At 36.9% G+C, this 25,852-nt stretch overlaps 1 protein-coding gene across 1 annotated transcript; it reads right to left on the bottom strand.

The window, feature by feature from the left end:
* Positions 1-24,690: 24,690 nt before the first annotated feature.
* Positions 24,691-25,638, bottom strand: LOC122473264 (olfactory receptor 12-like). Its single transcript, XM_043563562.1, has one exon. The coding sequence runs from the start codon at positions 25,636-25,638 to the stop codon at positions 24,691-24,693; it is 948 nt and encodes a 315-aa protein (XP_043419497.1).
* Between the last annotated feature and the right edge of the window lie 214 nt (positions 25,639-25,852).

Genomic DNA, 25,852 nt, shown 5'->3' with positions numbered 1-25,852 from the left:
AGATAAAGTCATTATCATTACCCGTTTAAAGAACTCTTACAAGAGGCTTAATTTATTCTCAGATATGGAAACCATAAAGTTAAAACCAATGAGAGGAAGTCACAGGAAAGCACCTTTCTGCTCAGTATAAAGAAAATCTTTCTCAGAAGCATAGCTTTTTGAAAATGAAAAGGACTGCTTGAAAAAAATATGAAATGCTCAGTTGTCAAAATATTCAAGTGTATTCTAATTGATAATTGATTTAGGAAGCATATAGAAAGGACTTTGAATATCGTTAGGTTAAATTACTTAACGCACATCTATGACATAAGAAAGCACAACACATTCCTCATTTGAAAGTATTAAAAACACTAAAAGCAGGTGCCTAAAATTTAAATCTCCATTGTCTTCCTTCTTCCTGACCCCCATCCTCTATCTTTAGGTAGAATATGGTTTCCAATCTTTTGGAGGGTTATTTGTATGCATGAATGCTGTAAAATAGACAAGTAAAACCAAACATTTCTTTAAGAAAAATTTCTATTCCATAATCTTCTGAGAACCTATCATCAAATTCTTATTTAACTAAAAATAATAAGAAGAATATCTATCCGCTTTAAGGAACGCTTTAAAATTTTGAAAGCTTTAGAACACTACATCCCTTACTTAGAATAAGAAACCCCTATCTCTAAGTGACAAAAGGTCTGGGAAACATGAAAGAAACATTTGAATTATAGCTTAATTATTTAGTGTCTGGGATTAGCCTCAAACAGAAGGTATAAAATGTTTTATTTTTGGCCCAAATTTAACATAGTTAGTATGTTGTTACTTCCTAAGTCCGTAGCCAGTTAGGATATACTTAACTAGTTTTGTTAGATGAGAACTTTGTATTTTTTTAAAAAAATTTTTAATGTTTTTTAATTTATTTTTGAGACAGAGAGAGATAGAGCATGAACAGGGGAGGGTCAGAGAGAGAGGGAGACACAGAATCTGAAGCAGGCTCCAGACTCTGAGCTGTCAGCACAGAGCCCGACGCGGGGCTCGAACTCACAGACCATGAGATCATGACCTGAGCTGAAGTCGGACACTCAACTGACTGAGCCACCCGGGCACCCCAGAGAACTTTGTATTTTTGAAGGCAGTCCACTTTGCATTGTTTTGGGTAAATTACAGACTCATTATTCTCACCATTTTACTCTCTTCTTTCATATTTATCATTTTAGTCATCACAGTCAGGGAATTTCTACCTGTAATTATCTTCCAGTGTTATCCCTAACTCTTGGTGGGGTACAGGAGAAAAACTCTTTTAAGGTGACTGAGTATAATAGATGTCTTTGAGAAGACTTGAATAAAAATATTTTTGGTAGCCATTTCTCAAATCCTGTGTATATACTTAATTGTTATTACAACTTGTGATGTGATTTTGATATTTAATTGATATCAAGTATTAGGAGCATTAATGTTGAGATGATTCATTATTCTGTTTTGTGACTGCTCTGGTTAAAAGGACTAGGTGAAAATAGTGCATCATACTCAACATAGTTTCTAATGTAGTTCAAAACAACTACTCAGGGGTGCCTGGGTGGCGCAGTCGGTTAAGCATCCGACTTCAGCCAGGTCACGATCTTGCGGTCCGTGAGTTCGAGCCCTGCGTCGGGCTCTGGGCTGATGGCTCAGAGCCTGGAGCCTGTTTCCGATTCTGTGTCTCCCTCTCTCTCTGCCCTTCCCCCGTTCATGCTCTGTCTCTCTCTGTCCCAAAAATAAATAAACGTTGAAAAAAAAAAATTAAAAAAAAAAAAAAACAACTACTCAGTCTAACCAATCAAACAATAACCCTGAGTTTATATATATATATAATATATATATGAAAAATATATACATATTATATAAAGGTTATATATATATATAATATATGTATATAAAAGCTTGAAGTGATTACAAATAATAATAGTATATTAATTGAGGGAGGTAAAGATTGTAACATGTTTGACTAATGGAAATATCTTTTTTGAACTTTCTGTAAAAATTTTGCATCATCTCAAAAGAAATTGTTTAATTATATCTTGCCATCCAGAGTTATTTAAAAAATTATTTGGGGTGCCTGGGTGGCGCAGTCGGTTGAGCGTCCGACTTCAGCCAGGTCACGATCTCGCGGTCCGTGAGTTCGAGCCCCGCGTCGGGCTCTGGGCGGATGGCTCGGAGCCTGGAGCCTGTTTCCGATTCTGTGTCTCCCTCTCTCTCTGACCCTCCCCCGTTCATGTTCTGTCTCTATCTGTCCCAAAAGAAATAAATGAACGTTGAAAAAAAAAAAATTTAAAAAAAAAATTATTTTTTAATGTTTATTTATGTTTGAGAGACAGAGAGAGACAGTATGAGTGGGGGAGGGGCAGAGAGAGAGGGAGACACAGAATCTGAAGCAGGCTCCAGGCTCCAAGCTGTCAGCACAGAGCCCAATGCGGGGCTCGAACTCACGAACTGTGAGATCATGACCTGAGCGAAGTCGGACGCTTAATCAACTGAGCCACCCAGGTGCCCCAGATCCATAGTTATTTTAAACGAAAAAAATATATTTAAACTTTCCAGAAATTGGGTAAAATGTCATTTTACATGTGTGTACTAGAAGTAAGAGAAACTGTGGTTCAAATTTGTCTATACATAAGGGAAACCATTTTAGAAAAAGAGCTTTAATTTTTTCACACTTATTTTAGGTTATGTTTTTTTAAACCTGATGAATAACATAAGATTACTATTTCCACTGAAGGAATAATAAACATAAATAAATTCTAAACTAACTTCCAGATATTAGGAACGTAAAATGAGTTTAAACTGGAAGCTATAAATTGTACCTTCAAATAGACTGCTGTTGTTGTTTTTAATCTATGGTCAAGGGTAAATATAATTTCTCATGGAAAGAGTCAGAAAATAGTGTTTGTGTATATATATATTTTTAACATGTGGACTCTTTGGGAACTACTCTACTAATATGGGCATCTACCTAAAAGATTCTTGTGAGTGCATTGTGTGTGCTGGGTCTGTGTGTGTATGACAAGTATGAAAATTTAAGGGAAACAGTTGTCTCTGACTCTATATTTTTTTAACATTTAATGTATCACTTAAAACTATTTCAAGCTTGAGTTGCCTAGTAATCATCTATTCAGGGATTTCCTAAGGTTCTTTCTAATTTAGTTCTTTGACTAAATTCACTTTTAAATAAGGTCCAATGAGACTGATTAAAATCAAGAGTTGTTTTACATGAGCTTTATTTAAGATGATTCATAGCAGGATACAAAAGTTTCACTCCACCAGTGGGAATCATCTGGTTGCCCTGGTGTAACCCATAGCTAATTATGCCATAACAAGATCAATTTGTCTGAGGAAGTTTGAGGAATTATCTACCTCACGCCCCAGTTGTATCTTGAGGCAATTGTATCTTGAGACCAGTGGGGTCCCATCTTCTTATTAACCTTTTTAAAGGTATGATTCTTTCTCTCATAGGTATGTCTCTAACTGGTACATTTAACTGTGAAAATGGAGTATTATTTTAGGCATCCAGTGGGAATCACAGTATTTGGAAACCATCAGAGTAAACTGATTCCAAAATGTTACCCTGAGGATAACTTCATCTTAAATTTAAAATAATTTATATAAATATTCTCCAAGGATAAATATGATTAATGGCAACAATAGAGAAGTGCTATATGAGTTTATGATTGGTCTCCAGGGTTTGATGAACTAAAAATGTAAATTTCTTTTGACTATAAACCCCAGAAGGTGCATTAAAAACTCTAGGTGAAAAGGGTATCTTAAAGGGATTTTGTCCCCTCACATAATTAAGATGAGACAGTCCTTAAAAAAGAGGAAAGAAAGAAAGAAAGGAAGAAAGAAAGAAAGAAAGAAAGAAGAATCAAAACAAGTTAATCAGAAAATTTCGCCATCAATTATACAAAAATCTCAGAATTAAAAGGAAAAAACTCTAGTTATCATGAATTATTTTGATCTAATCTCTAATCTAAATATAGGTAAATTATTGTGGAAAAAATAAGAATTTGGAATTAGGAGAATTGGATTTTAGTAGTGATTGGTACCAAAAAGAAGTGTGCACATGGGCTGGCTAACCATTTTACTTTTCAGGTATTTCTCATTTAAAATCCTTAAGAATTCCAGCCTTATATCACAGACTTTTTTAAAGACTGAATTAAAAACTCCGTGAAAACTACTGCATACACAATTTCCTGTTCTATTCCCTAGGCTGAAATATAGTCAATTCAAAACACCAGATGCCTACCATATTTTATAGAAAATAAAACAAACATCTAAACAGGAGATTTGTTGATTTTTTAAATTATTCATTTTAATTTCACAATCCTACTTGCCAAACACAATTTATCATTATTGAGTCTTCAAAAATTTTCATGCTTTTATTTCTTAGTTAATCCACAATAGGAAAATAGTAATTTAATTAGAAATCCATAATAATTATAATAATACATCTAGAAAAATCTCCAAATAGCTAGAGCTAAATAACATCTAAAAATATATGAATCAAAGAGGCACCTAAGTGGCTCAGTTGGTTGAGCACCTGACTCTTGATTTTGGCTCAGGTCATGATCTCACTATTCCCAACTTGGAGCCCTGCAAGGGGCTCTGTGCTGGCAGTGCAGAACCTGCTTGGGATTCTCTCTCTCCCTCTCCCTCTGGTCCTCCCTCTTTTTCCCCCTCCCCTGCCCATGTACATACTCACTCTCTGGAGTGCTCTTTCTCTCTCAAAATAAATAAAAGAAACTTAAAAAAATACATGAATCAGGGTGCTTGGGTGGTTCAGTTAGTTAAACACCCAACTCTTAAATTCAGCTCAGGATATCATGGTTCAAGAGTTTGAGCCCCACATCAGGCTCTGTGCTGACAGCATGGAGCCTGCTTGAGATTCTCTCTTTCCCTCTCTGCCCCTCCCTGTTCATGCTCTCTCTCCCTCTGTCTCTCAAAATAAATAAATAAATAAATAAATAAATAAATATTTTAAAAATACATGAATCAAAGTGGAATTAAAAAACGAAAAAAATCTGAGCTGAATGATTTTACACTAAATGATACTAGGGAAAAAATAACTGAAATGAAGCTAAAGCTATATTGAATTTGTCAATTATTTATTGATATTTGTTTGATAGGACACCAATGGCATAGAGAACAAAAGAAAATACAGGTAAAAAGGCTTAATGAAAATTAAAAAAATTTTTGCTTCAAAAGACAACAGAATAAAAATGCAATTCCCAGAATGGATGAAAATACTTTCAAGTCACATATTTGATAAGTGACTAGTACTCAGAATATATAGAGAATTCCTAAAATTCAACAACAAAAAGCAAAAAAATAAGACTCAAAATTGGGCAAGGAAATTAATAGACATTTCTGCAAAGATGATATACAAATAACAATCACATGTGGGGCACCTGGGTGGCTCAGTTGGTTGGGCAACCGACTTCGGCTTGGGTCATGATCTCTTGGTTTGTGAGTTTGAGCCCCACATGAGGCTCTGTGCTAACAGTTCAGAGCCTGGAACCTGCTTCGGATTCTGTGTCTCCCCTGTCTCTGCTCCTTCCCTGCTCACACTGTGTCTCTCTGTCTCTCAAAAATGAATAAACGTTGAAAAAAAATCACATGAAAAGATGCTCACCATCACTAATCATTAGGGAAATGCATATCAAATCTACAGTGAGATATCACTTCACACCAATTAGGATGGCTACTATTTATTTAAAAAAATTTTTTTTCAACGTTTATTTATTTTTGGGACAGAGAGAGACAGAGCATGAATGGGGGAGGGGCAGAGAGAGAGGGAGACACAGAATCGGAAACAGGCTCCAGGCTCTGAGCCATCAGCCCAGAGCCCGACGCGGGGCTTGAACTCCCGGAGCGCAAGATCGTGACCTGGCTGAAGTCGGACGCTTAACCGACTGCGCCACCCAGGTGCCCCTGGATGGCTACTACTTAAAAAGAAAAGAGGGGCACCTGGGTGGCTCAGTCCGTTAAGCATTCAACTCGGGCTCAGGTCACGATCTAATGGTTTGTGGGTTCGAGCCCCGTGTTGGGCTCTGTGCTGTCGGCTCAGAGCCTGGAGCCTGCCTCAGATTCTGTGTCTCCCTCTCTCTCTGCCCCTCCCTGACTCACACTCTTTTTCTCTATCTCAAAGATAAATAAATATTTAAAAATTATAAAAATAAATAAATAAATAAATAAAAAGAAAGAAAGCAAGCAAGCAAGCATGGGTGAGGATGTGGAGAAATTGGAACCTTGTACACTTTTGGGGGGAATGTAAAGATGTATAGCTGGAGAAAACAGTACAGATGGCCCCCAATTTATGACGGTTCAACTTGCTATTTTTTGACTCTACAACTGTGCATAAGCAATGTACATTCAGTAGAAATGGTACTTTGAATTTTGATCTTTTCCCGGGCTAGGGGGATGTGGTATGATACTCGCTCAAGATGCTGGGCAGCAGCAGTGAGCTGTAGCTCTCAGTCAGCCATAGTAACATGAAAGGGATACCAATCAATACCATTACATCAATTCTGTACCTCTACAACCACCTGTTTTCACTTTTGGTACAATATACAATAAACTACATGATATATTCAACACTATTATGAAATAGGCTTTGTGTTCATTGATTTTGTCCAACGGTAGGCTAATGTAAGTGTTCTGAGCACATTTAAGGTAGGCTGGGCTAAGCTATGATGTTCAGTAGATTAGGTACATTAAATTCACTTCTGACTTATGTTATTTTTGACTTATGATAGGTTTATCATAATATAACCCCATCATAAGTTGAGGAAGATGTGCATAGTGGATTCTTCAAAATATTAAAAATAAAACTGTCATCAGATCGACCAATTCCACTTCTAGGTACATACTCAAAATAATTAAAAGCAGGATCTCAAAGTGATATCTGTACACACACGTTTGTAGCAGCATATTTCACAGTAGCTAAAACATGGAAGCAATCCAGGTGCCCATCAATTTATGAATGGATAAGCAAAATATGATATATATAAACAACAGAATATTGTTCAGCCTTAAAAAGGAAGGAAATTCTGACATATGCTACAAGACACATTTGCTTTGAAGGCATTTTTTAAGTGACATAAGCCAGGCACCAAACAAAAAGACAAAATCTGTATGATTCCACTTATATGAAGTAGTTAAAGTAGTCAAAATCATAGAGATAGAAAGTAATAGAATGGTGTTTGCCAAAACCTGGGAGATAGGAGGAGAAGGCTAGCTATGGATTGGGAAAAAAATATATGAAAAACATTTATCTATTAGAAGTTATCTACAACACATAAAAACCTCTTATAACTCAAAAATTAAAGGCAAAAAAAAAATAGGCAAAAACTTTAACAGAAACATTACCAGAAAAGCTATATGAATGTTAATCAAATGAAAAGAGCCTTAATATGACTAGTTATCAGGGTAATGCTAGTTAAGTCAATACATACCCATGAGAATGACTGAAGTTAAAAACACTGAGAATACCAAGTGTTGATAGGATTTGGAGCAAGTTGAACTTTCACACATTGCTGGTAAGTAATGCAAAATGTACGGCTCCTTTGTAACCAGTATGGAGTATCATTAAAATCAAATACACACTTTCTAAATCAATAATCACCCCAATTATTTTATTAAAGGAAATGAAAATATATATCATCACAAAGTTATGTATATGAGTGTTAATAGCAGCCTTACCATAAGAGTTTAAAAAAAGGAAATAGGGGCTCCTGGGAGGCTCAGTTGGTTGAATGTCTGACTTTGGCTCATGTTGTGATCTCGCAGTTAGTGAGTTTGAGCCCTGTGTCAGGCTGGTGCTGACAGCTCAGAACCTGAAGCCTGCCTCAGATTCTGTGTCTCCCTCTCTCTCTGTCCCTCCCCTGCTCATTTTGTCTCTCTCTCCTTCTCAAAAATAAATAAACATAAAAAAAAAGGAAGTAAACCAAATTCAGGTTCAATAGGTAATGGATAAATTGCAATACATCTATGTAATAAAAATACTACTTAGCAATGAAAAGAGCAAGCTGTTGATATAAACACATAAATCAATCTCTAAAGCATTATGCCAAGAGAAAGATGTTATTACAAAAAGATAAATATTGTAAATTCCATTTGTATGCAGTTCTAGAAAATTAAATATAGTGACAGAGCTGATCAGTGATTCTTAGAGGCTAATAATGGAGTAAGGGGTTGAACGTGAGGTGTATGAAAAAATTTTTTGGACTATGGAAATATTCTATATCACTACTTTATTTTAGTTTTTTAATTAAACCCTAGGCCCAACATGGGAGTTGAACTCACAACTCTGAGGTCAAGAGTCACATGTTCTACTGACTGAGCCATCCAGGCACCCCTAAATCATGATTTTAATGATGATTTCATGAATATATATATATATTTTTTAACGTTTATTTATTTTTGAGACAGAGAGAGACAGAGCATGAACAGGGGAGGAGCAGAGAGAGAGGGACACACAGAATCGGAAACAGGCTCCAGGCTCTGAGCTGTCAGCACAGAGCCCGATGCAGGGCTCGAACTCACGGACCGTGAGATCATGACCTGAGCGAAGTTGGACGCTTAACCGACCAAGCCACCCAGGTGCCCCATGAATGTATACTTTTACCATAACCCATTAAATTATACAGTTAAAATTGGTAAATTTTATTTTATATATATTTTATCTCAGAAACAAATGTTTTAAAATTTCAAGGCATCTACAAAAAAAGGAAATTTCTAAGTTCACAAAGATTGCAAGATACTAATTTAACTTAATAAGAACATGCATTTCCACTATAAGCAATGGACAATTGAATAACAGCATTAAAAACACCATCTAGGAGAGCATTAAAAAATTTAAAAACCTAGAATAAACTTACCAAAACATCCATAAGCCCTCTGTACTGAAATCTGCACTGCTGAAATTCCAGAAAGCTTAAATAGAGAAATATACTATACTCATGAATTGTTAAGATGTATTATTAACTTATTGAGTTCCCCCAAATTGAGCTATAAAGTTAATACCATTTGAATTAAAATTCCAGTCATATTTTGTAAAAAGTTGAAAAGCTGATTCTATTATTTTTATGAAAACGCAAAGAACATAGAATAACAGTAACATTAAAAAAAAAGAAAATCAGAGGACTTAAGCTGGTTTTAGATTTAGATTTAATATTAAGATATAGCAATCAGAAAACTGTTGTATTGGCATAAGAATATATCAGTGAGGCAGAAAAGAGAATGCAGAAAGACTGCATGTGTATGATTTTTTGATTTTTAGCAAAGAGAAATTCACTGGAAAAAGAGAATTCTTTTCAACAAATAGTGCAGAAATAACTAGCCATAAAAAAAAAAAAAACCAAATAAAATGCTCCTGGATCCCACCTTGTGCCATGTCCCCTAATTGACTTAAAGTGGATTCACAGACCTAAACATGAAACCAAAACTATTAAACTTATAGAAAAACACACAGTTTATCTTTGAAAACTTGGAGGAGGTAAGCATCCCTCAGAAAAAAACACATGAAACACTAACTATTATTTTAAATGATAAATTTGACTTTATCAAAATTTAAAAAATGTGTTCTTCAAAGGACATCACAGTTGATATGAAAAGGCAAAATATGGACTAAGAGAAAATACCTATGATTCATGTATCTTGACGTAGGACTTTTATCCTGAGTATATAAGAATGCCTATGAATTCAATAATTAAAAGACAAACATATCACCACAAAAATGGACAAAAGAACATCCATTTATTTGACAGCTTATGGCCAATGAGTTCACAGAAACATACTAATTTGACATCGTTAGTATGGAAATTAAAGTTAAAATCATGATGTGAGGCCACTTTACACAAACTAGACTGGCTACTATTGAGAAGACAGATAAGCAATTGGCAAAGACGAGGAGCTACCAGAATTCTCCTACCTTTCTGGAGGCTGTATAGCCATCTTATCAACTTCTGATTTAGTTCAAATGCATAGATAAGTTAAAGGCACCAATGTAAGAAGGACATTATTAAAATAGAAGTATTCTTATATTGATAAAACTTAAATTTAGAACTGAATAAAACTAGTCTCAAATGTAATTAATAAAATAGCTTCTATATAGAAAACATGCTACAGAAACAAGTTGCCAAGTTCACCATCATAGTGGGAGATCATCACATATCTCACTAAATATTAAAAAATAAAGCAGACAGGAAATCAGAAAAAATGTAAAGAAGTATAGTTAAGAAGACTGATATGATAGGCACCTGCTAAAATATATATAAACATGCACATGTATAATGTGTGTATGGGCCCCCAAAACAAAAGAATGCAGTTTCTTCTTCAGCACATGAGGAATAATTATCAAAATAAAATCATAAATTAGGCAGTCAAGTTAGATTCATCACAATTAGAAATACATATATGGGTAGCATTCTTTGGAAATAAATAAATAAGGCAACAACTGGAAAAGCTCATTAACAGTACCCTCATATTTTTTTTTTCTGTTTACAAGTTTATTGGATCATCGTGACACAAAATCATTACGGCAGTGTAATACATCCCTCTCTCCTTTATGCGGAAATGTCATGGTGAATAAATTCTTATATTAACACATCATACAATTTTGAATTAAAATTCCAGTCATATTTTGTAAAAGAATCCTGCACAGGATTCTATACTAGATTACATGTTAAAGTGACAGTGTTCATCAAAAGGAAATTAATTGTCACTGAGGACCATCATCTCTAAGGAAGTGCATTTCACTGGGTTAGCCCATAGTTCCCTTGGCCTGCCCATGAGGTGCATTCCAGGGGTTGGGGCGACCCCAGGACGGGGCCTTCCTGACAACTGCGGGCACAATGTGGGAACAAACCCTGTGGAGCATTCAGTGACAGGACCTATAATCCCAAACAGTCCCACCACTCATCAAACAGTGCTTACTAAGACACATTTCACTGAACAGGAAAAAAATGTAAACCAGCAAGGTCCAGATCCTGCTCCATCAAGGATCCCGTGTGGACCCCCACCCCAGGTGGCAGCCCCCTGCTCCGGGCCCAGCACATGAACGCATCAGTGGGACGCAGAGAACACAAGGGACAGCAGGCTGAACAACCCTCTGGCCACCAGGTGTCCTGGATCACAGCTGTGAGGGTGACAGAGAGCATCTCTGCGGCGAGCAGGTGCCCCCGAGCAAGGTATCTGGGGGACTTGTAGGACTTAGATGGCCTCACAGAAGCAAGACACACCACCATGGGCAGTCCACTGAGTGTCCTCAGCCTGTTGGCAGCTAAGCTTTCCCCCCAGGGGGCCGGCCTAGCTGCCAGCGCCCCTTGGATTGGGGGCTGGATGAGGGCTTCTCGCCAAAGAGAGTAGAAAGAGTCAAAGTAAAAATGACAAGATAAACCAGCGTAACAACATATCGCCTCTCCTTTTGAACGGTGGGCAACGGTGGACCACGGCCACCTGGCTCCTGTCCTGGCCCACGTCGTGCGCTGTCTCCGAGGGTTGCGGGCCAGGCTCAGCACTTGGCCGGCGTCACCTTCATCTCCTCCAGCAAGTTGCTCAGCAACATCCATTCACTGCTTTCCCATCGAGTGATAGGGACTTCTTTCCTTGTTCACCAGCAGACAGGCATGGTGGCCCTGGATGGAGCGGCTGTATATACATGGAGGTGCAGGAGTGTACTCTCTCCACCACAGAAAAATGGTGATGAAAACAGATCTATGCCAGAAGGTTCTGGAAGGATATACTAATACCATTGACTTTGAGTGAGCTCATGCTCGGGTCCCCAGACTCTAGCAACTTGGCAAAGGCATCGCTGTAGCGGGGCGTTGTGACCAAGTATGAGGTACAGCTGAAGTGCAGCTTGAAGTCCAGCTTCTTACGCCCTTTCTCAATCTTGGGGATGAAGGACAGGATCCCACTGAGCTTCTGGGCCATGGCAACAGTTCCCTCATATTTGTAAAATTTACAATCTATTACCAAGTAAACCACTGGTCAAAAACTATTAAACATATTTATATCTCCACAATAATGGAAAATACTATGAATCAAATATTTTTTAATTTAAAACAAAATTGTGAAAAACACTTTTCCCTACTAGATTACAGCAATTGGGTATGACCTTTTGTCTTTAGTCATAAGGTATAGTCAAGATACTGTTTAATTTTCTATTCTTGATCATTGTTCTATGATTATGTAAAACATAAACATTGTGGGAAGTGGAGACTTTTAAGGAAAGGGTTTTTTTTTTTACTATTTTTTTTCAACTTACCTGTAACTTTCTGACAGAGAATTTAAAGTAACTATGATTAATATGTCATGTAATGGAAATAATAGACAACATGGAAGATCATAAACTTAATTTTAGGGGAAAGATGGGAACTCTAAGAAAAAAATGGAAATGTTAGAAATCAACACAGTAACCTAGATTTAGAATGTCTTTGCTGTTCTCATTAGTATACTTTATACATCTCCCCAAAATTATTAGAATTAATGAACATAAAGATAAATCAATATAAATTCTTTAAAATGAAATGTAAAGAGATAAAACATTTTTAATTTTTTTTTCAATGTTTATTTATTTTTGGGACAGAGAGAGACCGAGCATGAACAGGGGAGGGGCAGAGAGAGAGGGAGACACAGAATCGGAAACAGGCTCCAGGCTCTGAGCCATCAGCCCAGAGCCTGACGCGGGGCTCGAACTCACGGACCGCGAGATCGTGACCTGGCTGAAGTCGGATGCTTAACCGACTGCGCCACCCAGGCGCCGCTAGAAATAAAACATTTTTAAAAGAGAAAGCAGAGCATCCAATAACTGTGGGACAATACCAAACAGTGCAACACACGTGTAATTGAAATCACAGGGGGACACCTGGGTGGCTCAGTCAGTTGAGCGTCCAACTTCGGCTCAGGTCATGATCTCACAGTTCATGAGTTCGAGCCCAGCATCAGGCTCTGTGCTGACAGCTCAGAGCCTGGAGCCTGCTTCAGATTCTGTGTGTCCCTCTCTCTCTGCCCTTTCCCCGCTCATGCTCTCTCTCTCTCTGTCTCTCAAAATGAATAAACATTAAAATTTTTTTTGAAATCACAGGTAAGTTACAGATAAGTATGAAGATAAGTTTGATAAATAATGGCTAAAATATTTCCAAAATAAAAGACACAAATCCAGAGATCCACACAGTTCAGGGAACACCAACCAGGAAAAATACCAAAACTACTGCACATAAGACATATGGTGTTCACACTACTTAAAACAGAGACAGAGAAAATTATGAAGGCAGCCAGAAAAGTGAAGAGAAAGCATCTATAAAAGAAATAAGGATAAAGAGGCACCTGGGTAGCTCAGTGGGCTAAGCACCCAACTTCAGCTCAGGTCATGATCTCAAGGCTGATGAGTTTGAGCCCCACATCAGGATCACTGCTGTCAGCGCAGAGCCTGCTTTGGATCCTCTGTCACCCTCACTCTGTCCCTCCCCTGCTTTCATTCTCTCAAGAAAGAAAGAGAAAGAAAGAAAGAAAGAAAGAAAGAAAGAAAGAAAGAAAGACAAAGAAAGATTAAAAAAAAGGAAAGAAATCAGGATAAGGAGAAATAGGAATACAGATGAATTCTCATAAGAAACCATGCAAGCAAGGAAACAATAGAGTAACATCTCTAAACTGCTAAAAAACAGACAGAAAAAAAAAAAACCCACGAGAAACTGCAGACCTAGAATTGTATATCCAGTGAAAATATCCTTCAGATACAAAGGAGAAAGACTGTCCAAGATAAAAACTTAAAGACATTCATTTCCCAGTTTAAAAAATGTGTATAAAGTATTTCATATAGAGGTAATATAATATGGGTCAAGAACTTGATCTACAGAAAGAAATTACAAGTTTTAAAATGGACTAAATGAATATAAAATAAAATCTTATTTTCTCATTTTATTTTTTAACATTTATTATTGAGAGACAGAGAGAGACACAGCCTGAGCATGGGAGGGGCAGAGAGAGGGGGGGAGACACAGAATCTGAAGGACGTTCCAGGCTGTGAGCGGTCAGCACAGAGCCCGAAGCGGGGCTTGAACTCACAAACCGCAAGATCATGACCTGAGCTGCAGTCAAACACTTAACTGACTGAGCCACCCAGGCTCCCCTTGTTTTCTCATGTTAAATTTCTCTAAAAGATAACTCTTTAAATCAGGAGTCAGCACACTGTATAGCCCTTGTGATGAGGGAAACAAAGGCAAGAAAAATGTAGTTTAAATTAAATCTCCTTGCAGCTTACAGCCCACTGATAGATACCAGAGACGTGCAGCTCCAGTAACATTCCTCGGGAAGTTCAGAGCTGCCTTAAGGCCTTAATGTAACATTTTTTAAAAACTAAAAGCAACCTTATCTTGACAATAGCTAAAATTCTGAATCTTGTAAGAGCCAGCTTTCAGCCTACAGAAATTCCTTAGAAACTAACGTTATCTCTACCACCCCCTCCCTGCACAGACTTAAAAATATATAATCAGTTACTCCTCACAATCCTGGAGCAGCTTTTTCTGCCCATGGGTGCTGTCCCTGTGCTATAATAAAATCACCTTGTCGCACTAAAAATGTCTTAAGAATTTTTTCTTAGCCATTTGCTCACGAACCCCACTTCAAATTTCATCACTTGGATCCAATCTGGTCGGCCACAAGATTTTACATGCCTGTGAGTTAGAAACATTTTTCACATTTTTAAATTGTACAATTTTAAATGATTGGAAAAAAATGTAAAAAAAAAATTTTATGACACATGAAAATTATATGCATTTTAAATTTCAGTGTCAGTAAAATTTTATGGGAACTCTGCCATGCTCATTCATTCCTATTTCTCTACGGCTATTTTCTTGTTATAATGACAGAGTTCAGAAGTTGCAAAAGAGATCCTGCTACATTGCACATTTCCTCCATATATTTTTATTTGACGCTTTTGTTTGTGTCTGTATTTTTCCACATTTATTTAGCACATTGTTTGTTAAAGGCTCTTGATAAAGACAAAATGTCAAAAATGCACATTTCATTCTTTACATAACATGATTTTTTATTGCTTTGAGAATTTACTTTAATTCTGGGTCATTTATTGGTAAATCCTCAATTTCAGTATATTTGAGTCTTTCCTTTGGGAAATATGAATTACTGAATAATGGATAGCAGTCTGATAGCCAGTATTCTGGCATGCAAGTGAGGGAGGAATCCCGGCACATCTCACATTTGTTTAGAATATAGTTTTTAATTGCTCCATCTTTTGGTATGATGCCCACCCATGTTCTCTGCTGTCTCCAAATCTAGAAATCTTTTAGTTTACACTTCCTGGGAAATAAACCTCAAAGCTGTAGTGTGGGAGAAGCAATCACCCAGCATCACTATGTGGGGGAATGAAGGAATGTCATCCCCAAATATGCCTCCTTGACATAAAAAGTATGTTGAGCTAAAGGCTCAAATTTGGAGTCTGTTTTGCTGGAAACAGACTCATCACCCCAGAGATGGCACCAGAGAAATCTGCAAATAAAGCTTAGTCCATTAGTTGTTGGGTTTTTTTTCCCCCCATATATATTTACCTTCTCTCAGTTTGCCACTGTGGAAGCCTAAAACCGCTTTCCTTTGTCCAATCATTTCTCAATACACGTATTGTTGTTTGCTGAAGCTGCTATGTGAACCGGAATTCTAAATCACCGTTTTAAGTTATTTTTATTTTAGGTTTCTCCCATGTGATATGCACTGCATACATTAATAAACTGTTTTGTTTTCCTCTTGTCAATCTCTTTTTGTTTAAGAGCCCCAAATGAGAACCTGAGATGGGTAGAGGTAAAGTTTTGACTCCCCTACAGAAGAATCCAGGCTGAATTGTATATTTGTAAGCATGATTCTTGAAAGTTGTTAGTTTGTTAATCACAAAATAAATGCGGCTTAAATTAACTGTAGATTTATTTCCTTTTCAACAACTGATGTCCTGGGGTGCCTGGGTGGCTCGGTCGGTTGGGCGTCCGACTTCGGCTCAGGTCATGATCTCACGGTCTGTAAGTTCGAGCCCCGCGTCGGGGTCTGTGCTGACAGCTCAGAGCCAGGAGCCTGTTTCGGATTCTGTGTCTTCCTCTCTCTCTGCCCTTCCCCTGTTCATGCACTGTCTCTCTCTGTCTCAAAAATAAATAAACGTTAAAAAAAATTTTTAAAACAAAACAAAACAAAACAAAACAAAAAAACTGATGTCCTGAGATAAACAATGAAGAAATTGTGTAGTAGTTTTACATTCATCAAGGACACTTGCTCTTTCTAACTTGTTAGTCTACACCCTTCAACAGGGAGATACCACTTTGTAGTTAATAACAAATATCACTCTGGTATTTTCCAGGTCTTTCTTATAAAGAGGTGAATCTAGGGTGGCCTTGTGAATCACACTGACTTATATAATGTGGTAGCATTGATGTTGTGGGAATTTTTAACCTTTATGAGGATTTTCAAATACCCCTCTTGCTGTATTTGTGAACTCTGTGCCCATCATCATGTTAAGGAGACTGGGTTAATATTCTAGATAATCATTAAATGATGAGCTTTTACATGTTTGTTGTGTTAAGTACTAAGTTTTGATACATACCATTGTTGAGCTCCAGCCAAAGAGAGAAAATTTTAATTAAAAAAAAAATTAAAGCCCTTATAAATTAATGAGGAAGAAGAATGATGTACAAATTTCCTTTAAGGGTACTTATAATTTTCAAATGACACTGCTGCTTATATCCTTTTAGTGATATCATAACCATACAGCCTCATGAGAAAACTAGAGGATATTATTCAGCCTACTAATAGACTAAAAATGAAAAACCATGATAAAATTTATTGATAAGGAAAAAATTCAACCTGCATTATAGGTGCAAGCTATAAGAAAATTAGAATATAAAGGAAGCTTCACAACCTTACCAAAAGCATCTGCAATAAGACAACCATTAACATCATACCTTATAGAGAGAGAATTTTCTGCTAACACCAGGGAAAAAACAAGGATATCTGGTTCACTACCGCTGTTCACCATTGAATTGAGTGTTCAAGAAAGTGTGATAAGTTAAGAAAGATATTAACAAGGCACTCCAAATGAAAAAGAAGAGTAAAACTGCATTTATTAGCAGATGCCATGATTATCTGTGCATTAAATTCAATAGAATCTACAGAAAAACTACCAGAAATAATAAATGTCAAACCAACTTTACTTTCCAAGTATAAAGTTTACTGGTCATGATGCAGTATCCTTTTTATATATTGTGGATTTGATTTTTCTAAAATTTTATTAAAGTTTCGTATATTTGTATCTGGCAACTGGGTGGCTCAGTCAGTCGAGCGTTCCACTCTTGGTTTCGACACAGGTCTCATGGTCTCACAGTTGTGGGATTGAGCCCCACAACAGCTCCGCACTGACAGTCTGGAGCCTGCTTGGGATTCTCTTTCTCTCCCTCTTTCTCCACCCCTCCCCCCACTCACTCTCTCTCTCAAAATAAGTAAATAAACTTAAGAAAAAAAGAACTTTTGCATATTTGTGTTCATGAGAGATGGGTATTCTATCAAAGTAATGTTGGCCACATAATGATTTGGGATATATTATTTCTACTTTCATTTTCTGGAGGAGTTTGAGTAAAATTGTATTCTACTAAAAACATAAATTTTATAGAATAAAAATATTAAATATTTAGTGATAAATCTGACAAATGTGCAAGCCCAGTTTACTAAAAACTAAAAAATTTGCAGAGAGAAATTACAGAAGAGAAATTACAGAGAGATATGCCATATTAAATCATTGGAAGATTCAATAATATTAGAAGATTTGTTATCCCCTAATTGATCTACAAATTCAAATCAATTTGAATCAGTATCCCAACAAGGTTTTTGTGGAAAGTGGTAAGTTTATCCTAACTTTTCACATAGAAATTCAAAGGACAGAGGATTTCCAAAACAACTTGAAAAAGAACAAAATTGGAGGCCTAACTAATTCTAATACTAGCATTGTAATTCTAGACATTATAAATCAAAACAGCATGGAATTTATATCAAGACATCCTGATAGACCAGAGCAAGAGAGTCCAGAAATAGATCTATCCCTACATGGTTGTTGATTTTTCAGCAAGGATACAAAATCTTTTTTTCAGTGGAAAAAAGATAATCTTTTCAACAAAGTGCTGAAACAATTGGATATCTATATGCAAAAAATTAATTTATACCTCTCACCACATACAAAAATTAATTCAAAATGCATCACAAAAATAAATGCAAAAACTAAAATATAAAATTCCTTGGAAACCTAGGAAAATGTTTATGACTTATAAAGCTTATAAAAAGCGACCAAGTGGGAAGAAAGAGAACTGAATAAACACTGAAAATAAAGAGAGTTGCAAAGGTTAAGGAAAAAACAAACTGAAAACAAAAAGGAAGAAACAAAAATATTAATGTATCAGATAGAATTCTGGGGAATATCATTAAGCACACACAAAAATAATACAAAATTATAATTTGAACACACTTGAATTTCAAGTGTGCAGAAACGGATTTGTGGTAGTCCTTGTTTCATGCTCCACTATCAACTTCAGACCATGCTGTTCCCTCTCATACCTGCATCCTCCCATCCCAAATCTCACTGCCTTAATCGTCCAGTTGCTAATATTTAAAATAGTTTGAGTAAATACACAGGTCTTTCTAACTACTTTTATTTCAGTTGCTTTTATTTTATTAAAAAGTGTCACATACAGAATTCCATATAATTTATGTAGACACACCTCACCAGGAGGTAAAGCTTCACTCCCCACTCCTGACCACTACTCCTCAAAACTATCAAGATTATCAAAAACAAGGGAGGTCTAAAAACTGTCACAGTTTAGAGTAGGTTACAAAGGCATGAGAATAAAATGTAACATGGTATCCTGAGAGAGTTCCGGGAAATGAAAAAAAAAAACCTAATGAAATCTGAATAAAGTATAGACTTTAATTTTTTTAAACATCATATTCCATAAGTGATGTTTGGGGAATGACTTCCTCCTTAACATATTATTATTTAAAATTTTTTTTTCAACGTTTATTTATTTTTCAGACAGAGAGAGACAGAGCATGAACGGGGGAGGGGCAGAGAGAGAGGGAGACACAGAATCGGAAACAGGCTCCAGGCTCTGAGCCATCAGCCCAGAGCCTGACGCGGGGCTCAAACTCACAGACCGCGAGATCGTGACCTGGCTGAAGTCGGACGCTTAACCGACTGCGCCACCCAGGCGCCCCATCATATTATTATTTAGATTCACTTTTGTTGTGGGTGTATCTGTCATTTCTTTGTTGCATAATATTCTGTTGTGTAAAAACACCAGTTTTCATTGATCAAAAATCCCATTGATGAGCATTTTATTTCTGGAATTTTTTATCTTGTTCATTAGGCTGTTATGAGCATTCTTACACATATCTTCTCCACTTCATGTGCAAGGTCTCCTCTTGGGTATCTATTCAAGAATAGAGTTTTGTGTCATAAGATACATAAATAATCCACTGTAGAAGATAAGGACAAACTTCCCAAAATATCTGTATTGATTTACACTACCAAATGTGATGTAAAATACAACCTGTGGACCACTTGCAGATTGAATCTTATTTTTTCATTGTCACCCGCAACAGCCTATTTTGTACATTTGTATAATCACCACCATGAAATGTTAATACTACAATCATATGGTAATAACTGTGTGTATATATACAGAAATATGATTTTTATTCCATGTGTAAATAAAAAGGATATGATACAAAAGAATATTTTAAACTAAAAAAATAAGATTTTTATATCACAAGCCAGAAACAATTTTTGCTCCCTTAGAGAAAATATCCTTCTGTTTAGAATGTATGCTGTGGACCATGTACTCTCCAGCTTTGGCATGGTCAGACTTTTTCACTTCTTTCTAATTAAATGGGCATAAAATGGAATTTTATTATAATCTTGATTTACGTTTCCCTAATCACTATTGATATAAAACATTCCAATTAAATTTTGCAATATTGTTTGCTCTTCTGTAGAATGTGTACTAATATTTTATCCATTTCACCCTGGTTAATTGTGCCTTTCTTATACGTCTGTAGAGCTCAGTATATTATCTTTTTAATTTTGGGGGGGGGGGAGAGCACAAGCAGGGGAGGGACAGAGAGAGGGGGAACAGAGGATCCAAAGTGAGCTCTGTTCTCACAGGCTGACAGGCTGACCACAGCATGCCCAATATGGGGCTCTAACTCACAAACCATGAGATCATGACCTGAGCCAAGTCCGATGCTCAATTGACTGAGCCACTCAGGTGCCTCGAGCTCAGTATATAATCTTATTGGTTGTGAACATTTGTGTATATGTGAACATGTACTATAAACATATTATTTAAGCTTGCATTTTGTGATTTTACTTTTTATAAAGTGCCTTTGTTGGGCAAAACAACTCCTACATGTACTTATCTCTTCTTACATGATTGAAGCCCTTTGTAATCTTTAAAATCTTTTTCTCTATTTCATTTTTTTCCCTATGGATGAGAAATAATCTATGCTCCCAAGGCACAATTGATCAAAGCTACATTTATTCATTCCCGAGAAATTTATTTTTCCCTTGAATTCTTTCTTTGTGCTGAAACTTTCAGAAAAGTTTATTAGATTGGCTGATACGTTTACATTAAAATTATGAAGAAAACCTGTCTTCCACATGACAGCATGCTCATGCATTGTTTTCCTGATTCTGTTTAGTTGTTCACTGAGTTTCTTTAAGAGGATTATTTTGAACTCTTTGTCAGGCAAACTGTAGATCCCCATTTCTTTGGGGTCTGTTACAAGAGCTTTATTAATTCATTTGTCGACGTCATCGTGTTTACCTGATTCTATGTGATCCATGTGGCTTTGGATTGGTATATATGTGTTTTAGGGAGCAAACACCTCTTCTTATTCCATTAAGATTTATGGACTGGTTTCAGCAGGTAAAGTCCTCCTCCTGTTGGTTTCCTGAGCTAAAGGAATCACCTCCCGAATTGTAGTGGTGCTGGATTGGAGCCAGTTGAAGACTGTCCTTGGGTCTGTAGTGGAGTCTTTTGTTGGCATGCTTGTTACCAGGGGCTAGGGTGAGCACTGATGCTGTCTGGTCCCTGGGTGGATGGACTGCCTCCGGCAGCTTGTTCAGTAGGGTGGCACTGGGACAAGGATCTCTTTCAGGGTCCATAGTCAGGTCCTCATGTATCTCTTGCCAGGTGCACAGACAGGAGTGTCTCCTGCTGGGTCCCTGGACTCGCAGGACTGCTGGCAGACTGTGGCTGTGGGGAAATATATGGCCCTTTCAGGATCTTTAGTGGTGCAGACAGGAGTGTTTCCTGCCTACTCTCTGTGTCAGCAGGACAATTTATGAACTGCTGCTGGGACAGGCCGGAACCCAGTTACAGGACGACTCAGAATCTACAATCTGATCGCGTTTGGTGGGCTTACTTTCAGGAACTCCCAGACTCTGGCTGAGAGGGACTGGAGTTGGTTTCCAGCTACTTCCAGGTCCACAGACAAGACGGGAGGTCTATGTGCCTATTCCCCAACCTATGGAGGGGCATGATTCCCTCTGAGTGCCCTGGCATTTGGAACTGGTCACAGGATCAAGCCAAAAGGGGATGTAGTTGAGTCCTCAGGGGTATGGAGCTGTTTCCAGAACCACAGCTGGGACCACGTCCAGGAGTCAAACTGCTTGGATGTCGGCCTGTGATCTCAAAATGGTTGTCTTCAGTGGCGGACTATACCAGGGTTGCACAGTCTCCTACCTGGATCCCAAACCTCCCACAAAGGCACTTTGTCCACGGATGAATGCCAAATTATTGTTCAGGAGGGATATGAGAAGGGTACAGCTTATTCTGTCGTCTTGCTGACATCACTCTTCCCTCTTTGTATTTTTGAATGTTACTTTTCTACTGCCGATTTTAAGGAATTTTCTAATTTTCCACATTGAGGTCGTATATATCTTTTGCTAAATTGTATTTAATCCTTGGTACTATCTGATATACATAGAAATGGTGCAGCCTTTTAATTAAATATTTTAGTTGTTCACTACTGTTCTATAAACATGAAATTGATTTTCTATATTAACTCACACATTTCTATAACACTTCTTCAGATTTTCTTTGTAAATAATCATGTAAGTGAACAGTTTAATCCTATGTTTAATCCCTTATACTTTTAAGTTTTTATTTATTATCATATTGCTCTTACTAGAAATAATAAAATGCTGAACTACATTGAGGATAATGGACATTTTTTATCCATATATGTCTAATATCTTTTCCTTTAGAATATTCATTAGTTCATATAAATGTAATTTGACAGATTAATGATGTTTGGTTACTTTTATGATTTTACTGTTTTTAATATAAAATGGTGTAAAAATTTATCATATATTCTTTCTTCGGGGCGCCTGGGTGGTGCAGTTGGTTAAGCATCCGACTTCAGCCAGGTCACGATCTCGCGGTCCGTGAGTTCGAGCCCCGCGTCGGGCTCTGGGCTGATGGCTCAGAGCCTGGAGCCTGTTTCCGATTCCGTGTCTCCCTCTCTCTCTGCCCCTCCCCCATTCATGCTCTGTCTCTCTCTGTCCCAAAAATAAATAAACGTTGAAAAAAAAATTAAAAAAAAATTCTTTCTTCATCTATGAGATATTGTTTTTTATATTTCATCAACAATAAAACGTTATCATTCAAACAAATCAACTATAATGGAATAAGAAACATCATCTAAAGAATTCTTAACATTAAAATTAAGCAGAAAATTATTTATATAATAACAAAAACAAAAGCAAGATACATGGAAAAGTAAGTAAAAGTTTTTTTTTATTTTTAATTTTTTTTTAACATTTATTTATTTTTCGAGAGACAGAAAGAGAGCATGAGCAGGGGAGGTGCAGCGAGAGGGAGACACAGAATCAGAAGCAGGCTCCAGGCTCTGAGCTGTCAGCACAGAGCCCGATGCGGGGCTCAAACTCATGAACCGTGAGATCGTGACCTGGGCCAAAGTCGGTCGCCTAACCGACTGAGCCACCCAGGCGCCCCAGTAAGTAAAAGTTTTAAATATGTCATTAAAGTAAAAACAGAAAATAAACTAACCAAGCATTCAACATATGAACTCAGAAGCAAAAGTTTAATAAAACCAGATCATAAGTGAATGAATCAAAATAATTATGCATATTTGCAAATGTATATGCAGATATTATATGAATGAATCTAATGTGTGTATTTATGTATTAAATTCAGGAGTTTCAATTTTGAATGTAAGCAAAACAAAACTAGAACAATAAACCTATGTAACGGCTAGATACCACTAACTTTTTAAAACAATAACTAGTTTAAAAACATTGACCAGGAGTTCAAAAGTCTAAAGGCATGAAGTCAAACCCTTGGCAAATTTCATTAAAGAACAAAAAATAGGATAAAGTTCTAAGGATTAATAATAAAACTATAGATAACGAAACACACTGAAAGAAATTATTATAAACCATGATTTTATGTCATTCTATGGCAATAATCTTTCAAATTTAGAGAAAAATAATGATTTTCAATCAATACACAATCTGTGAAGATGATCCCAGAATGTAAATAGACAGTAATGAGACCCATACACATGAGCAATATTGGAAAGATGATCAAATATTTGTTATCAAGACCCCCATGACAGGGCACCCAGGTGGCTCAGTTAGGTAAACATCTGACTCTTGATTTTGGCTCAGGTCATGATCTCATGGTTTGTGAGCTAGAGCCCCGCATTGGGATCTACACTTACAGTACGGAGCTTGCTTGGGATTCTCTCTCTCCCTCTCTCTCTGCCCCTTCCCCACACTCGCTGTCTCTCTCAAGTAAATAAACATTAAAAAAAAAAAAAGAAGAAGAAGACCCCCCATGACAAGATAGTTTTACATCAACCATATCACATTTACTTATTTATTTTTAGTTTTTGCTTCTTGGTGCAATCATTAATGTTTAGACAATGGAAAGATATTATTAAGAATATTATTGAAGTAATACTTTGTGCCATTCTTTTGTATAATATAGACAGAGCCAATAATTTATAATACCATAGTATCTTGAAATCTCATTTGCAAAGATTGGACAGTAGCAAACTTGATTATGATTTGGAGAAAACAAAGCATAGAACATTCAATAATGTCTCTCCCACCTTTCTCCCTCTCCAGATATATAGATGGAGATGTAAATATTTACACATATTTATATATATTTGTAGATATATATTAATAAATTGAATGTGTGTATTAATTTAGGATACTGTATTTGTAAGTTATAATTTTGCATATGCATCTAAGAAAAATAAAACATGAACAGCAAATCTACATAACAACTAGACATCACACCATGAAATAATTATGTAGGAATATGAAAAATCTATATTGATTTTTAAATTCATTTCTAAAGAATCTATTGATATCATGCTGCTGGAGGATGTTGGGTGGGGTGATGGGCATTAAGGAGGGCATTTGTTGGGATGGGCACGGAATGTTATATGTAAGTGTTGAATCACTAAATTCTACTCCTGAAAAAAAAAAAACACTTTGATACTCAAAACTTTTGGATGGTCTTAGTTGAAACTATTCTATAACAAATTATTGAAAATATTGTTTTTATTCTATTCTACAGTTTTATAGATAGCTGGATGTCAATGAAAAGATAATTTTCTCAACAGTATCCTTTTCACAGCATGTTTCACCTCCCTATTCCTTAGGCTATAAATCAGTGGATTCAACATGGGGATGATAAAAGTATAGAACACAGCTATTATCTTGCTTTTCTGTGGTGAGGAGATGGCCCCAGGCTGGGCATACATGAAGAACACCGTCCCATAGAATAAGCTCACCACAGTAATGTGAGAGCTGCAAGTGGAGAAGGTCTTACCCCTGCCATGGGTCGAGGGGATCTTCAGGACGGTGGACAGGATGTAAGCATAGGAAACCACAATGACAGTTGTGGTGGTGATGATGATGAGAGCAGAGAGAATGTACAGCACAATCTCATTCACAGACGTGTCAGCACATGAGATCTTGATCAGGGCTGGGACGTCACAGAAAAAGTGGTCTAGTCTGTTTTCTCCACAGAAACGCAAACTGAAGGTGAAACCTGTTTGGACCATGGAGTTGATGCCTCCACAGATATAGGAGCCAAACACTAAACGAATACAAGCCTGCTGAGACATATGTACAGTATAGAGGAAGGGCGAGCAAATGGCTGAGAAGCGATCATATGCCATCACGGCTAGAAGAAAGCCTTCAGTCCCAACAAAAAGAGCGAAGAAAAAGAATTGTGTTGCACAGCCATTGTAGGAAATTTTCTTGTCCGTGGACAAGAAAGTAGCCAGAGTTTTGGGAGCAATGACTGTGGAGTAGCAGAGATCTAAATAGGACAAATTTCTGAGAAAGAAATACATAGGCGTATGAAGTCTGGAGTCTATTTTAATGACAATTATCATGCTGATATTTCCCACCACAATGACCATGTAGATAAGCAAGAAGAATAAGAATAAAAAAATCTGTACATCTGGAGATGTTCTGAATCCCAGCAGAATAAACTCTGTCAGTTCTGAGTAATTCCTATTCAGCTCTTTCTTCATAGCTGAGACCTATCTGAGAAAATGAGTGGATGATCAGGAAGCCTGTGGAATGCCTTGTTAACTTTTGGTTCCCAAAGTTCCCAGTGAATGAAAAAAAAAATGCTAAGTGTCCTTGGCAACACATCTGACAGAATAGCCTTACCTGGGAGTACCAGTACCCAAATATATCATATATTTTGTACTTAGTGTCATTACAATATAGGAAATGAGGACG

This window comes from Prionailurus bengalensis, chromosome B4, assembly GCF_016509475.1.
Source record: "Prionailurus bengalensis isolate Pbe53 chromosome B4, Fcat_Pben_1.1_paternal_pri, whole genome shotgun sequence".
NCBI classification, from domain to species: domain Eukaryota; kingdom Metazoa; phylum Chordata; class Mammalia; order Carnivora; family Felidae; genus Prionailurus; species Prionailurus bengalensis.
This window is presented reverse-complemented; position numbering and strand designations above follow the sequence as displayed.

Bases quoted from the DNA above. Each gene is read 5' to 3' on its own strand.
- LOC122473264 (XM_043563562.1), bottom strand. From the start codon at position 25,638: ATGAAGAAAGAGCTGAATAGGAATTACTCAGAACTGACAGAGTTTATT.